Genomic DNA, 14,399 nt, shown 5'->3' with positions numbered 1-14,399 from the left:
GGTGTTGGGAAATGAGCCTGGCCAGGTGAATTGGAACAGGGCAAATTATGAGAGTATTAGACAGTAACTAGTTAATTGGAAACAGCTGTTTTTGGGCAAGTCCACATCTGACATGTGGAGGGTGTTTCAAGACCAACTGCACAGAGTACAGGACAGGTATGTTCCAGTAAGAAGGAAGGACAAGGATGGCAAGGTAAGAGAACTTTGGATGTCAAGAGAGGTGGTGCATTTAGTCAGGAAGAAACAGGAAGCATATGCGAGGTTTAGGAAACTGAAATCAAACAGAGCCCTTGTGGGTTATAAAGAAGCCAGAAAGGAACTCAAGAAGGGAATTAGGAAAGCCAGGAGGGGCCATGAAAAGTTCTTGGCAAGTAGGATTAAAGAGAATCCCAAGGCATTCTATACATACATCAAGAGCAAAAGGATAACTAGGGAGAGAGAAGCACCACTCAAGGATAAAGGATGGAACATGTGCCTGGAGGCAGAGGATGTGGGTGAGGTCCTAAATGAGTACTTATACCAAGGAGAAGGATGTGGAGGATGGGGAGATCAGTGTGGAGCATGCTAATTTGCTAGCAAATTTCGAGATAAAGAAGGAGGTAGTGTTGGGTCTCTTAAAGAACTAAGGTGGATAAGTCCCCAGGGCTTGATGGGATATACCCCAGGTTATTGAGAGAGGCAAGAGCAACAGGCAAGGTAACAGAGGACTGGAGAGTAGCTAATGTTTTTCCATTATTCAAGAAGGGAAACTGAAATAGTCGTGGAAACTATAGGCTGGTGAGTCTCATGTCAGTTGTCGGGAAGTTACTGGAGAGGATTCTTAGGGATAGGATTTATGAGCATTTGGAAAACCATGGCCTAATTAGGGGCGGTCAGCATGGCCTAGTGCAGGGCAAGTCATGCCTTATTAACTTGATTGAGTTTTTTGACGATGTGACAAGGGTGATTGATGAAGGTAGAGCTATGGATGTTGTCTGCATGTATTTTAGTAAGGCGTTTGACAAGGTCCCTCATGGGAGGCTTATCCAGAAGATTAAGATGCATGGGATCCAAGGTAAACTGGCCTTTTGGATTCAGAATTGGCTTGCCCATAGAGGGCAGTGGTTGACGGGACTTATTCTGGCTGGAGGTCTGTGACTAGTGGTGTTCCGCAGGGATCCAAACTGGGACCTCTGCTGTTTGTGATATATATATATAAATGACCTGGATGAAAATGTAGATGGGTGGGTTAGTAAATTTGCAGATGATACGAAGATTGGCGGTGTTGTTGGTAGTGTTGTGGCAAGGAATACAGCAGGATATAGATTAGTTGCCAATATAAGTGGAGAAATGGCAGATGGAATTCAACCCAGCTAACTATGAAGTATTGCACCTTGGGAGATCAAATGTAAAGAGACAGTACTCTGTTAATGGCAAGATCCTTACCAGTGTTGATGAGCAGAGGGATCTTGGGGTCCAAGTTTATATCTCCCTGAAAGTGGCTACACAGGTTGATAAGGCGGTGAAGAAGGCGTATGGCATGCTTGCCTTCATTAGTTGCGGAATTAAGTTCAAGAGTCAGGAAGTTATGCTGCAGCTTTATAAAACTCTAGTTTGGCTGCATCTGGAGTATTGCATTTAGTTCTGGTCGCCCCATTACATGAAGGATGTGAAGGCTTTGGAGAGGATGCAGAAGAGGTTTACCAGGATGCTGCCTGGATTAGTGGACATATGCAATGAGGAGAGGTTAGACAAACCTGGGTTGTTTTCTCTGGAGCAGCGGAGGCTGAGGGGAGACCTGATAGAGGTTTATGAGATTATGAGAGGCATAGATAGAATAGACAGCTGGTATCTTTTCCCCAGGGTTCAAATGTCTAATACCAGAGGGCGTGCATTTAAGGTGAGAGGGGGTAAGTTCAAAGGAGATTTTTTCGGGGCAAGTTTTTACACAGAGTGGTGGGTGCCTGGAATGTGCTGCCCGGGTGGTTCAAAATACAATAGGGGTCTTAGATAGGCAGATGAATGTGCAGGAAGTGGAAGGATAATGGACATTGTGTAGGCAGAAGGGATTAGTTTAGTTGGGCAATTGATTACTAATTTAGTTAGTTCAGCATAACATTGTGGGCTGAAGGTCCTGTTCCTGTGCTGTACTGTTCTATGTTCTATGGTCCCCAAGTGCTCCCCCACTGACATCTCACTCACTTGTCCTGCCTGATTTCCTAAGAGTAGGTCAAGCTATGCCTTCTCCCTAGTGGGGCCTTTTATGTATTGTCTGAGAAAACTTTCCTGAATGCACTTAACCAATTCCACCCCATCGCCCTTAGCACTGTGGCAGTTCATTCTATATTAGAAAAGTGAAAATCTCCTACTATGAAAATCCTATTGTTCCTGCAACCTTCTGCAATCTCCCTGCATATTTGTTCCTCTAATTCACGTTGATTTTAGCCTATAGCACAATCCCAACAAGGTGATCATCCCCTTCTTATTTCTCAGCCCCACCCATAAAGCCTCACTGGACAATCCCTCAGTGATTCCATCTCGGACTCCTGCCATGCCCAAAAAGGGCCGCTCCAAAATGGCCATTCTGCTGGAGCCTGCCTCACTTTATAGCTGCAAAACAAAGTTTTAAACACTGCTGGCTCCTCCCTTGGCATCTTGACTCAGCTTCATCTATTCAGAAGAAAGCAAATCCAGTTTAACCCATCGTACCTTCTGAATTTCTCATTCCTTTCGGGATGCTTGTAACTTTCCTCCACACCCCACCTAGCATTGTTGCATTGTTGCACTCTCACTGTGACATGACGTTTCCTTTATAGACCCCATTTTATCATGACCTACTTGCTCTTGGATTCTGCGTCAAAGCCGATCAAGGGAAATAATTGCTGCTTTATCTAGAATTAAATGTTATTAACATAACTTATCAGTCACTTTCCTGATTAATTGATAACATGGAAAAACTCCTTTCAAAAGCAGTTAACATTGGACTGATGGTCCCTTTGAAGGTCCTGCTGCTGCAAACTACACAGCCAGTTCAGTCAGTTCTGGTCTCATGAGTCTCCAGTTGGAGGATGGGTCTTCCTTTCTCTGATAACCAGGATCAGCAGGATTCCAGAACAGGAAGGGGAAGAGAAGAGAGAGGGAAAGGGGGAGATGCAATTGAAAGGATTATCTCATTTACTTACTAAAGAGTCCATGAGACAAAGTTTATTGGAGAGGAAGGTGCAAAGGCAGGAGAATGAGGATTGAGATATTGGTAGTGGAGGACTCTAGCCAAAGGTAATTGTTACTCATTTGGATGATCCCAATGCTGGGCTGGTTGGACAGAAGAGATTTGGGGAATGAGCCAGGATTGGAGAAAGATGGGATAGTGCTCTGGATGAAGGCATCCAAGTTCGAGGCAAATAGGTGATCAGGTTAACTCGTGGTGAATTGCCAGCACTTTGGAGTGTGAAAGCATACTTGGCTTGTGGAAGAGTGTTTTAACCAGTGAAGGATACAGACCAAAGTAGGAATGAGGGTAGGAATATGAGAGATAGAGATGGCCTTGTCAACATTGAGATCATAGGAATGAATAGGCCAGGGGAGTCAGAGCATGGAAAAAGGCCCTTCAGCCCATACGTGTCCATGCCAACCAAGATATATATTAAACCTAATCCCATTTCCCAGCACTTGGCCCATATCCCTCTAAACCCTTGTCATCCACAGACCTGTCTACATACTTCTTCAAACTATCTAATGTACCTGCCTCAACTACTTCCTCTGGCAAATGGTTCCATACATCTACCACCCACTGTGTGTATTAAAAAAAAGGTGCCTCTCAGGTTCTTATTAAACCCTTCACCTCTAACCTTAAAACTACGTCCTCTAGTCTTCGATTCCCCAATGCTAGGAAAAAGACTCAGTGCATTCACTCTATCTATCCCCCTATGATTTTATACACCTCTGTGAGATCAACTCTCAGTCTCCTGCGCTCCAAGGCCCAGCCAGTCCAACCTCTCCCTATAACTCGGTCCCTTGGGTCCTGGCAACATCCTTGTAAATCCTTTTTTGTGCTCTTTCCAGTTGAATCACATCCTTCCTATAACAGGGTGACCAAAACTTTCAGAAAATAAAGGGACATACAAAATTTACCGTATTCATGACCGCTCTTTGCCTCCTTGGACAACAAAGTGCAAGGCAAAGAGCAGTCATGAATATGGTAAACTTGTATGTCCCTCTATTTTCTGCAAATAATCCCCTTGTAGTTCTTATTTCTGTATCGGAGTGCAATGATTAATTCGTGCTTAGATTCTCTTGCAAGGTTTCCTCTTAGCTTTGCGATGCCAGGCAGTGTTGGTTTGTGTTGCCAGTTGCTGCCTCATGACAACCGAAATCCAGCCGTTTCAAAGCAGGGAGAGCAGACTGAAACTCCCGGTGTGTGCAGTATTGCCGGGGTGTTGAATAAAATTTGGTTGTTTCTAGGTTTTTTTTCTTCTGGGCTAAACTACAAATTTTCCCAAATTGTCGTCATACCTGTTTCCTCTTTGAACTTTTTTACTTCTTCCTGTTGGTAAGATCTGTATATACCAAGATTAACCCTTTACATACCATATGTTTTTTAATCTGTTAAAATGGATAAGACTATTAATTTTATTTCATGGAATGTTAATGGCTTAAACAACTTGCTTAAGCGCAAGAAGATCTTTAAAGTTTTTCATAGATTAAATGCTCAGATCATTTTTGTTCAGGGGACTCACACCAGGGAGAAAGATAATCAATGTTTTTTTAGATTTTGGGGGGGTCAACAGTTCCATTCAAATTCACAAGCAAAGGTGAAATGAGTTTCTGTTTTTATAGACTCCTCAATTTCATTTGTCCATCATGAGACAATATCAGACCCAAATGGTAGATTTTTATTAATTACTGGTCTACTTCATAATAAAAAAGTTGTCATGGTTAATGTTTATGCACACAATGTAGATAACTCTGAATTTTTTAAACATTTGTTTGCATTATTTCCTAATTTAAATGAATACACTGTGATTATGGGTGGAGATTTTAACTGCTGTCTAAACCCTCTGATGGATAGATCTGTGTTAAGTTCTACACTTCCAAACAAATCCATTGTCTTTATTAATTCCTTTTTAGTTGAATCCAGAATCTTAGATGTTTGGAGATTTCTACACCCATTTGATAAAGAATTTTCATTCTTTTCTCATGTCTACCATAAATACTCGAGGATTGATTATTTTTTTATTGATGCTAGATTAGCTCCACTTACTACAGACTGCAAATACGATGCAATAGCCATTTCTGATCATGCACCATTAAGATTATCAATTAAGTTACCAGATGTATCCTTTGATGTCAGACAATGACGATTGAACCCTTCGCTATTACAAGACTTAGATTTCGTCCAATTTATTAAAGAACAGATTTCATTTTTCTTTTTAACTGATTTTACTGAAGAAATCTCCAGTGGGATAATATGGGATACGTTTAAAGCATACATCCATGGTCAAATTATTTCATATTCCGCTGGATTGAAAAAACGAACTAATAGTGAAATACGTACATTAGCTGACAAGATTAAAGAAATTGATAAAATATATTCTGTTACTCTTAGTCTGGAGTTTTTTAAAAAGAGAACAGAACTCCAACTACAACATAGTTTATTACTAACATCTTCAATTGAAAATCTACTACTTAAACACAAAAGTCAATTTTATATACATGGTGACAAATCTGGTAAATTATTGGCCAACCAATAGAAAGCTACTATATCTAAATGTCAGATTAATAAAATTCGTAAATCAGATGGTACCTACACGATAGGTCAAGTTCAAACTAACAAATCCTTTCAAGAATTTTATTCTTCTTTATACCAGTCAGGATCCCCTGAGGATCCTACTTTAATACATGAATTTTTAAGAGATTTGAAGATTCCCCAATTATCTTTAAATGAACGCTCTACATTAGATGCTCCCATTTCACAGGAAGAAATAAAGAAAGTAATATTTTCAATGAATTCGGGTAAAGCACTTGGCCCTGACGAATATACAGCTGAATTTTTTAAATCCTTTTCAGATATTCTTGTTCCCTGGTTAGCCAAAATTTTTAAAGATGCCCTATCAGTGGGTAAACTACCACAATCTTTCTATGAAGCAATTATTTCTTTAATTCTTAACAAGGATAAAGATCCCACTGATTGTGCATCTTATAGACCTATTTCTTTATTAAATGTAGATTCCAAAATATTTTCCAAAATATTGGCCTTTAGATTAGAAAAGGTTCTTCCACAAATTATTTCTGAAGACCAGACAGGATTTATTCAGAATCGTTATCTACATTTTAACATTAGGAGATTAATGAATATTATATATACCCCTTCATCCCAAATTCCAGAATGTGTTGTTTCACTAGATGCTGAAAAGGCGTTTGACAGAGTTGAATGGGAATATCTATTCAGTAGTCTTCAAAAATTCAATTTTAGTCCTAAATTTATATCTGTGATTAAAATGATTTATTATGCACCTATGACTTCAATACTTACTAATAATCAAAGATCTCCTTTGTTTAAGCTTTTTCGAGGTACCAGACAAGGCTGCCCATTAAGCCCTTTATTATTTGATATTGCATTAGAACCTTTGGCTACTGCACTTCGGGATTCTTCAAATATATGTGGTATTACTCGTGGACAGAAGATTCATAAGATATCTCTTTACGCAGATGACCTGTTACTTTATATTTCTAATCCGGAGGAATCTATCCCCGCAGTACTATCACTGTTAGATCAGTTTAGTGTTTTTTTCTGGCTATAGATTAAATTTTAATAAGAGTGAACTTTTTCCATTAAATATGCAAATCCCAATTTATAGCTAATTACCTTTTAGATTGGTAACTGACTATTTTATGTATTTAGGTGTTAAAATTACTAAGAGACATAAGGACTTATTTAAAGCTAATCTACTGCCATTAATTGACACTGTTAAACAATTATTTACTAAATGGTCCTCACTGTCTCTATCATTGGTAGGCCAAATTAATGCGGTTAAGATGAATATTTTACCAAAATTTTTATATTTATTTCAAGCGATTCCAACTTTTGTTCTGAAATTTTTTTGACACTATTGATTCTAAAATTCTTTCATATATTTGGCAGAATAAAAACCCAAGTCTAAGTAAGAAATATTTACAAAAACTAAAAAAGGATGGTGGTATGGCCTTGCCTAACTTTAGATTATATTATTGGGCAAGCAATATTAGATAATTAATTTTTTGGATACAAGATTCAGATATAATTCAACGCCCCAAATAGGTACACCTTGAGTCCCAATCAGTACTTGAATTTTCATTAGTTTCTATTTTAGGAGCTCCACTCCCTTTTGCACTTACCAAATTAAGTAAACATATGATTAACCCAATTGTTAAACATACAATACAAATATGGTTTCAATTTCGTAAATTTTTTGGATTGAATAAATTTAATCTATCAAGTCCAATTCAATCTAATTTTTTCTTTCATCCATCCAGAGTTTACTCAGCTTTTTCCATATGGAAAAGGAAGGGAATCGGATGTTTTTGTGATTTATTCATTGATAACTGTTTTTCATCTTTTGAACAATTGTCTAACAAATACAATTTGCCTAGATCACACTTTTTCCGATATTTGCAAATTAGAAATTTTTTAAAAGCTACTATACCCTCTTTTCCCATACCTTATAAAACTGAAATTACGGAAAAAATTTTTGGTTTTAATCCTTGTCAGAAGGGCATGATAGTAATAGTTTATGATTTAATTATGAAAATTCGTTCAGAACCACTGGACAAAATTAAGAATGAATGCGAAAGTGAACTCCAGACATCTTTACCTACAGAGACTTGGAAGAAAATTCTTCCTTTAGTTAATACGTCTTCAATGTGTGCCAGACATTCTTTGATACAGTTTAAGGTAGTTCACAGGACCCATATGTCAAAAGATAAGCTAGCCCATTTTTATCACCATATAAATCCTATATGTGACAGATATAAATCGAATGTGGCTTCTCTGACACATACGTTTTGGTCCTGTCCTCTTTTGGAAAAATATTGGAAAGATATTTTTAACATTATTTCAAATGTATTGAAGATTGATTTACAACCTCATCCTATCACCGCAATTTTTGGTTTACCAAGGATAGAATCTGGCCATCTATCTGCCTCCGCTAACCGTATGATTGCCTTTGTTGCATTAATGGCCAAACGATCCATTTTGCTTAAATGCAAGGATCCAATACCCCCTACTACTTTTCAATGGTTCTCTCAAACTATATCATGTTTGAACTTGGAAAAAATTAGGAGTGGTATGGTTGATCCTTTGCTTAAATTTGAGGAAGTTTGGAGTCCATTTATTCAATATTTTCACATGATATAGATTCCCTTATAATAAACCTTTCAATTTAGAGGAATGGAGTTGACGATATAATATTGCTCTGTTTCTATTGAGAAATTTTAGTCCAGTTTTTTTTCTGTTTTTTTTTTGTTTTTTTTTCTTTCGCTTAGTTTGGTTTGATATATTGTTTATAATTTTTCTTATTGTTTTGGGGATTTTTTTTCTTTCTTTTATATTTTATAATAAATCTTTTTCTTTTATATTATATTTATTCACTAACAGATTGTTGGATCTACAGATTTTTTAATACTTTATTGTTCTTTATGATTATCCATGTCATTGTTCTCCTGATCTCTTTGTATTACATGTATAAACATTGATATATTAATCTGTATTAATTTGAAAACTAATAAAAAGATTGAAAAAGAAAGAAATAAAATTTGGTGTTTAGATGTGCACCAGCCACATAGGGGTCCTAAACAAAGCATCAGCATCTTCTTCAACTGTGCGCTGTTATGGTTTTGGTCAGCAGTACTCAGCAATGCATAGTGTTGAGAGCAGATACGAAGAAACTTCTGTGATTTCCATATTGATCTTAATGAAATGTTGGATGTCTGCTGGAGTCAGAAAACAATATTTAGGTCTTTTCTCAGGCTGAAAAATAACATACAACACTATTTGCACCTCTGTAGCAGTTGAATTAATTACTGACCCCAAAGGTCGCACCACATTTTTGATCAAGTTTGTGAGGTTGGTATTGGTTTGTTATTGTCACTTGTTCCGAGGTACAGTGAAAAACTTGTCTTGCACACTGTTCGTACTGATCAATTCATTACACAGCAAATTGAGGTTGACCCAAGTGCATTGAGGTAGTACAGAGTGCATTGAGGTAGTACAGGGTAAAAACAATAACAGAGTACAGAGTCAAGTGTCACAGCTGCAGGGAAGTGCATTGCAAGTAGACAATAAGGTGCAAGGTCATAACAAGGTAGATTGTGAGGTCAGGAGTCCATCTCATCGTATAAGGGAACCGTTCAATAGTCTTATCACAGTGGGATAGAAACTGTCTTTGAGCCTGGTGGTATGTGCCCTCAGGCTCCTGAATCTCCTGCCTGGTGGGATGGGGGAGAACTGAGAATGACCCGTGTGGGTGGAGTCTTTGATTGTGCTGGCTGATTCACCAAGGCAGTGAGAGGTATAGATAGAGTCCATGAGGGAAGGCTGGTTTCCGTGATTGTGGACTCAGCAAGGAAATAAGCTCTTCAATTCACTGTGCCCATATTGGCCATTGCACCTATCTATACTAACCCCACTTTACAGTCTGCCTCCAGGGAGTTTCAAGTGTGAAAATCCTCTCATAATTGTGAGAGTACCTGCCTCCATCTCTTCTTCAGGCAGTGCGTTCCAGATCTCGGTCATCCTCTGGCTGGAAAAAAATTATTTCTGTAATTCCTTCCAAATCCCCTCTCCTTACTCTAAACCTTTTCCCTCTTTTTAGAGTCACCTCGACTGAAGGGAGAAATTCCTTACCGCCTCCTCTCTATGTCCTTCATGATTTCGAATATCTCATTCAAGTCCCAAGGAAAACAAACCCAGTCTCTCCTCATAACTGCAGCGCTCCATCTGGGACATTATCCTGGGGAATCTCCTCTGTACCTTCTCCAGTGTAATTACTTGAAGTACATTGGTCAGTCCTGTGTAAACATATTTCTCAAACTAACAAATGCTTTAATCTGTTTAAATATTGGACTTTAGATTTTCCTGCAGCTTAGAAATGGACTTAATTTGTTTTGGTTGGCTTTCTTGGACAAAAGTGTGATTAAGTAATTTAATCTTTAAGTTGTTTTGTTGCCAGTTTTCCAGAAGAAATTAGGAGAAAACAGCAAGATGTACATTGAAACACTGAACATAAAGGAATGAGTGCTGTGTCATGGGTTTTTTGAAAGCTTGCAGCATTATTGAAGTAAATCTCACTGCCTTTGTTCTCTGAGAAGAAGTACAGGTGCGACTGTGATGTCTACGTATGAGGCAACGTGGGAGGGGAACCAAAATACTGAGAGACCCCAGTGACTGGGTTTGCAGTGGAGATGTTGTCAAGTTCACTGCAAGCTTACATATGAAGTCTGAAGAATGACAAAAAAAATGTGTTGCAGCTGTAATTGAAAGATTGCTGATATATTTAGTCATAGCCACACAGAATGGAAGCATCCAAATCATGCCAATCGTCAAGTAGCTTTCTACACTGATCACATTTTTAAAAATTCTTCTCACATTCCTTTCTACTCCGGCTGTAATATGCAGTGGGCGATTAACCGAACAACCTGCATGTATTTGGGTTATGGGAGGAAACCAGAGCACCGAGGGAAACCCAGGGGGTTATTTTGATGAAACAGCAGCAGGGCATATGAATGCAGAACCAGGCGGAAAAATGAGCTCTGAGGTGGACACAATAGCAAAGGCATGAAGACATGTTAGGTCAGTGGGTAAGAAGTCAGTCCCATGGGATCGGAGGTGACTCGTATACTCTCTGATTCTGACTCTGATTCTGTAGATTCAGAGGGGTCTGATGGGACCAATGTGAGATCTGCAGACTCTCACACACCTGGGGAAGAAGGGACCTGACAGAACATAGAACACTACAGCACAGTACAGGCCCTTCGGCCCATGATTTTGTGCCGACATTTTATCCTGCTCTAAGACCTATCTAACCCTTGCCTCCCACATAGCTCTCCATTTTTCTGTCAGTCATGTGTCTATCTAAGAGTGTCTTAAATGTCCCTAATGTATCTGCCCCCACAACATCTGCCGGCAGTGCGTTCCATGCACCCTGTGTAAAAAAAGCCTACCCCTGACATCCCCCTTATATCTTCCTCCAATCACCTTAAAATTATGTCCCCTCGTGTTAGCCATAAGCTACTGGGTAAGGTTTAAGATGTTTGTAGGAATAAGCACATCATTTCATAAATATTAATTCAGAACATTTGATAAATATAACTGAAACTATGTTCACTGAGCACCTTAAGCCCAATAGCATGTACTGGACAGTTCTGGCAACAGTCAAAATCTTCCACAGACCCCTGATGGTTTGGATTATTTTTGTCTGCCAGTGTGAAGCACCGTTACTGCCGGTCAGGGTGAGGGCTGTTTAGTGCAATGGAATGCAATGTTCCTTGTGTCACAGAGGAGCTTATAACATACAGGTTGGCAGCTGATGTGGTGACAGAATCTGATTTTGTTCCCCCAGAGATGTACAGTTTATAAAATTTGCAAATGTAGGATGTCACACACTTTTGATTCATTTGCTGATCAGATTTATATTATGTCAGCATGACTTGATTCTTCTTTCACATATATTCCATGAGCACCAAGGCCAAGAAGTTTCAATACAGGTTCCAGCCTGTCAGTACGCAGTGATAGAAGGACACAGTCTCCTTTCCCCAAGGAGTCGTTGCTTCAGTAAGCTTCAGTGCATCCCTCACTATGTAGAGCTGCTAGCATTTGGTTGCAGACAGCTCCTTACACTGGAAGATCAGCAAGTTCCAGGAAGGCCAAAGTGTGTCCTTCATCCTGTTGATGACCTTCTAGCAGCAGGCGATGTTTGTCTCAACGTGGGGCCCCAGGAAGAACCCTGGAGCACAAAATAGTGTCCTACTCAGGACGAACCTCAACATCCCTTTCCAGACCTGTGGTGGCATGGAGATTACGCTGTGCATGAGGATCTGAAGAGGAGACTCTCCTCACCAGCAGTTGAGTAGAGTCTTCGTCCTTGCTTGGGAATTTTGGTGATGAGGCTTTCTGCCAGATGACTTGCACAGTGTGTTCAGGCAAACATTGAACATAATCCACCGTTGCATGTTGCCACAGGTTCTCGAGCACATCACATGGTGACCATTGCCTGACCTGTGGTCACCAATGTGTTTTTGCAGAAACCTTCCATGAAGACGTATGGGTAGGTTAATTTGGGTTTAAAATGGGCGGCGCGGACTCGTTGGGCTGGAAGGGCCTGTTACCACACTGTAAATAAAATTTTTAAAAAATTTTAAAAAGGAGACAGTCCAATTAAGTGGAACATTTCATGTCAACGTGGCCAGGCCCATCTTTGGCAATGTTGGGGACAGGTAGAGCCTCAGTATGCAGTGGTTGAGTACCCAGCATGATCTGGGTGTGATGACCTACGCTGACATCCATTATCAGATTATCTGTCTCCAAGATGCATTTTCTTCTCTGCTTACCCAATGTAACATTCTGTGAATTGATCTCTGCTCAGTCACCATTCCATTTCAGTGATTTGTTTTTTGTCCTGTAAATTGTTGTACCAGGGGAAATTAATTTGCTGATTTTTTTTTAACCTAATCACCCATTCACCCATTTGAACATTCCATGCATGGTATTAAATACTCATTCTTCTTACCTGTTGCAGATGGGCACTTTTCAAACTCGTGATGGACAATATTTTTTGGAACCTCTCATGAAGCCAGATGGAGACCAGTACGAAGATGAGCACAATAAACCCCATCTCATTTACCAGCATGAACCACTGAATAATCACCCCTTGAGGGAAGCTTCTCATCCTTGTGCAGCTTTAGGTAGGTGGGAACACTTCACTTTTGTAAAGGAATCATTTGATGTACTTTAGTTTTAGAAGAAATATGTGTATTTCATTTCCTTTCTCCAGTTCTTCTGTATCTGAACAGCTGGGGGTTACTTGGCCACTGTTTCTCTTCACTGACGTGGCCACGTTAAGTCATATTTTCACCTTGCAACCACCCTTGTGAGCATCCAGAAGGAGCTGTTGAGTAGGGGTTTGGTGTGGAGACTCTGATCGCTTCCTGGCAGAGACATTGGCTGAGTTTTGTGCTTCCAGCTGACATCAGCTTCAGAGGATAGGCTGAGGAGTCTTTGCCACTCAACTACTCACAGCCTTTACCATCTGATTCAGTACAATCGCCAACACCTCATTTTGGGTTTATTATGCCCACTATTTTGGTCTCTTCATCATGCATGGTTTTCATAATATTTACCAGCTATGTTCTGAGTGTGAGAACGGTTTGCTTTAAAAATACTGGCTTCTGTCTGAATGGCTATGTGGAGTGTGAGACTTACTTCTGACAAAGTGTTTGATCCTGTGTCCCAGGCCGTGCCTTGGCATGAGAGAAAGATTTTTAGTGTCGGTTATCTCTGATAGATTTACAGGTGGCTTGGGTGCAGGCTAATTTTCTCTTCAGAGAGAGATCACAGACCTATGTAACAATTGACAGGCCTTTCAAGTTGTAATCAACTGACAGATTAAACTGAGCAAATACAGATTATTTATGTCAGTTATTTGTTGACTTGGGTTTTAGAATTACGTTAACCTGTGAGTGGTGAGTTATGGGTTTTGATATACAGTATATGCTCTTTGACTACAGACAAGTACCACATGTATGATCTGAAAGGGTTTTGAACTCTCCGGCTGAGAAACAGCAGTGTGTACTGGTTCAGTAGTTGGTGCTGCTGCCGCACAGCTCCAAGAACCTGGCTTTGATTCTGACCTTGGGTGCTATCTTGGTGGAGATTGCACATTCTTCCCGTAACTGTGAGGTATCCTACTGGCAACTGTCATTTCCTCCCATTTTCAAAGACTTACTGGGAGGTGAATTCATTGTTGTAAATCACTTTTTGGTGTGGAGAAGAGTCAAAAGTGATTTGTGGGTATGTGAGAGATGATAGATTACAGGGAAACGAGAAGGGGCAAATGGGACTGATGAGATTGACTTGGTGGGAGTCAGCATGGAGCTAAATGGGCTGAATAGCCTCCAGTGTTGTTATTTCATAGGACTGACTGTAATGCTAGGATGAACAATATATTTCAAGAAAAACATTTTGCCATTGAAGTTTGATAAATTTGCATTAAGAACTGTTGTGTTTTCGCTGTAAGAGTCAAAAACATTCTGCTTCCTGAGCACAAGAAAGCTCAGACTCTGAATCATGTATGTGGATAAGAAAATACATGAGTGATTGATGCATTTTTGTGGTTATATTTCAAGTGAGGCAAATTTTATTGATGGATTTTGGACTCCTTCAGGCAGGA

General features: G+C 39.6%; 1 protein-coding gene across 1 annotated transcript in view; it reads left to right on the top strand.

The window, feature by feature from the left end:
• The window catches only part of LOC127578169 (A disintegrin and metalloproteinase with thrombospondin motifs 20-like), a 487,994-nt gene that overhangs the window by 43,783 nt on the left and 429,812 nt on the right, over positions 1-14,399 (top strand). Inside the window, exon 3 of the mRNA XM_052029795.1 lies at positions 12,750-12,856. Within this exon, the coding sequence (XP_051885755.1) occupies positions 12,750-12,856 (107 nt within the window). The remainder of the gene's footprint in view (positions 1-12,749; positions 12,857-14,399) is intronic.

This window comes from Pristis pectinata, chromosome 15 (assembly GCF_009764475.1).
Source record: "Pristis pectinata isolate sPriPec2 chromosome 15, sPriPec2.1.pri, whole genome shotgun sequence".
NCBI classification, from domain to species: domain Eukaryota; kingdom Metazoa; phylum Chordata; class Chondrichthyes; order Rhinopristiformes; family Pristidae; genus Pristis; species Pristis pectinata.
Note: the sequence above shows the minus strand (reverse complement) of the source record. Positions and strands in the feature narration are given on the sequence as shown.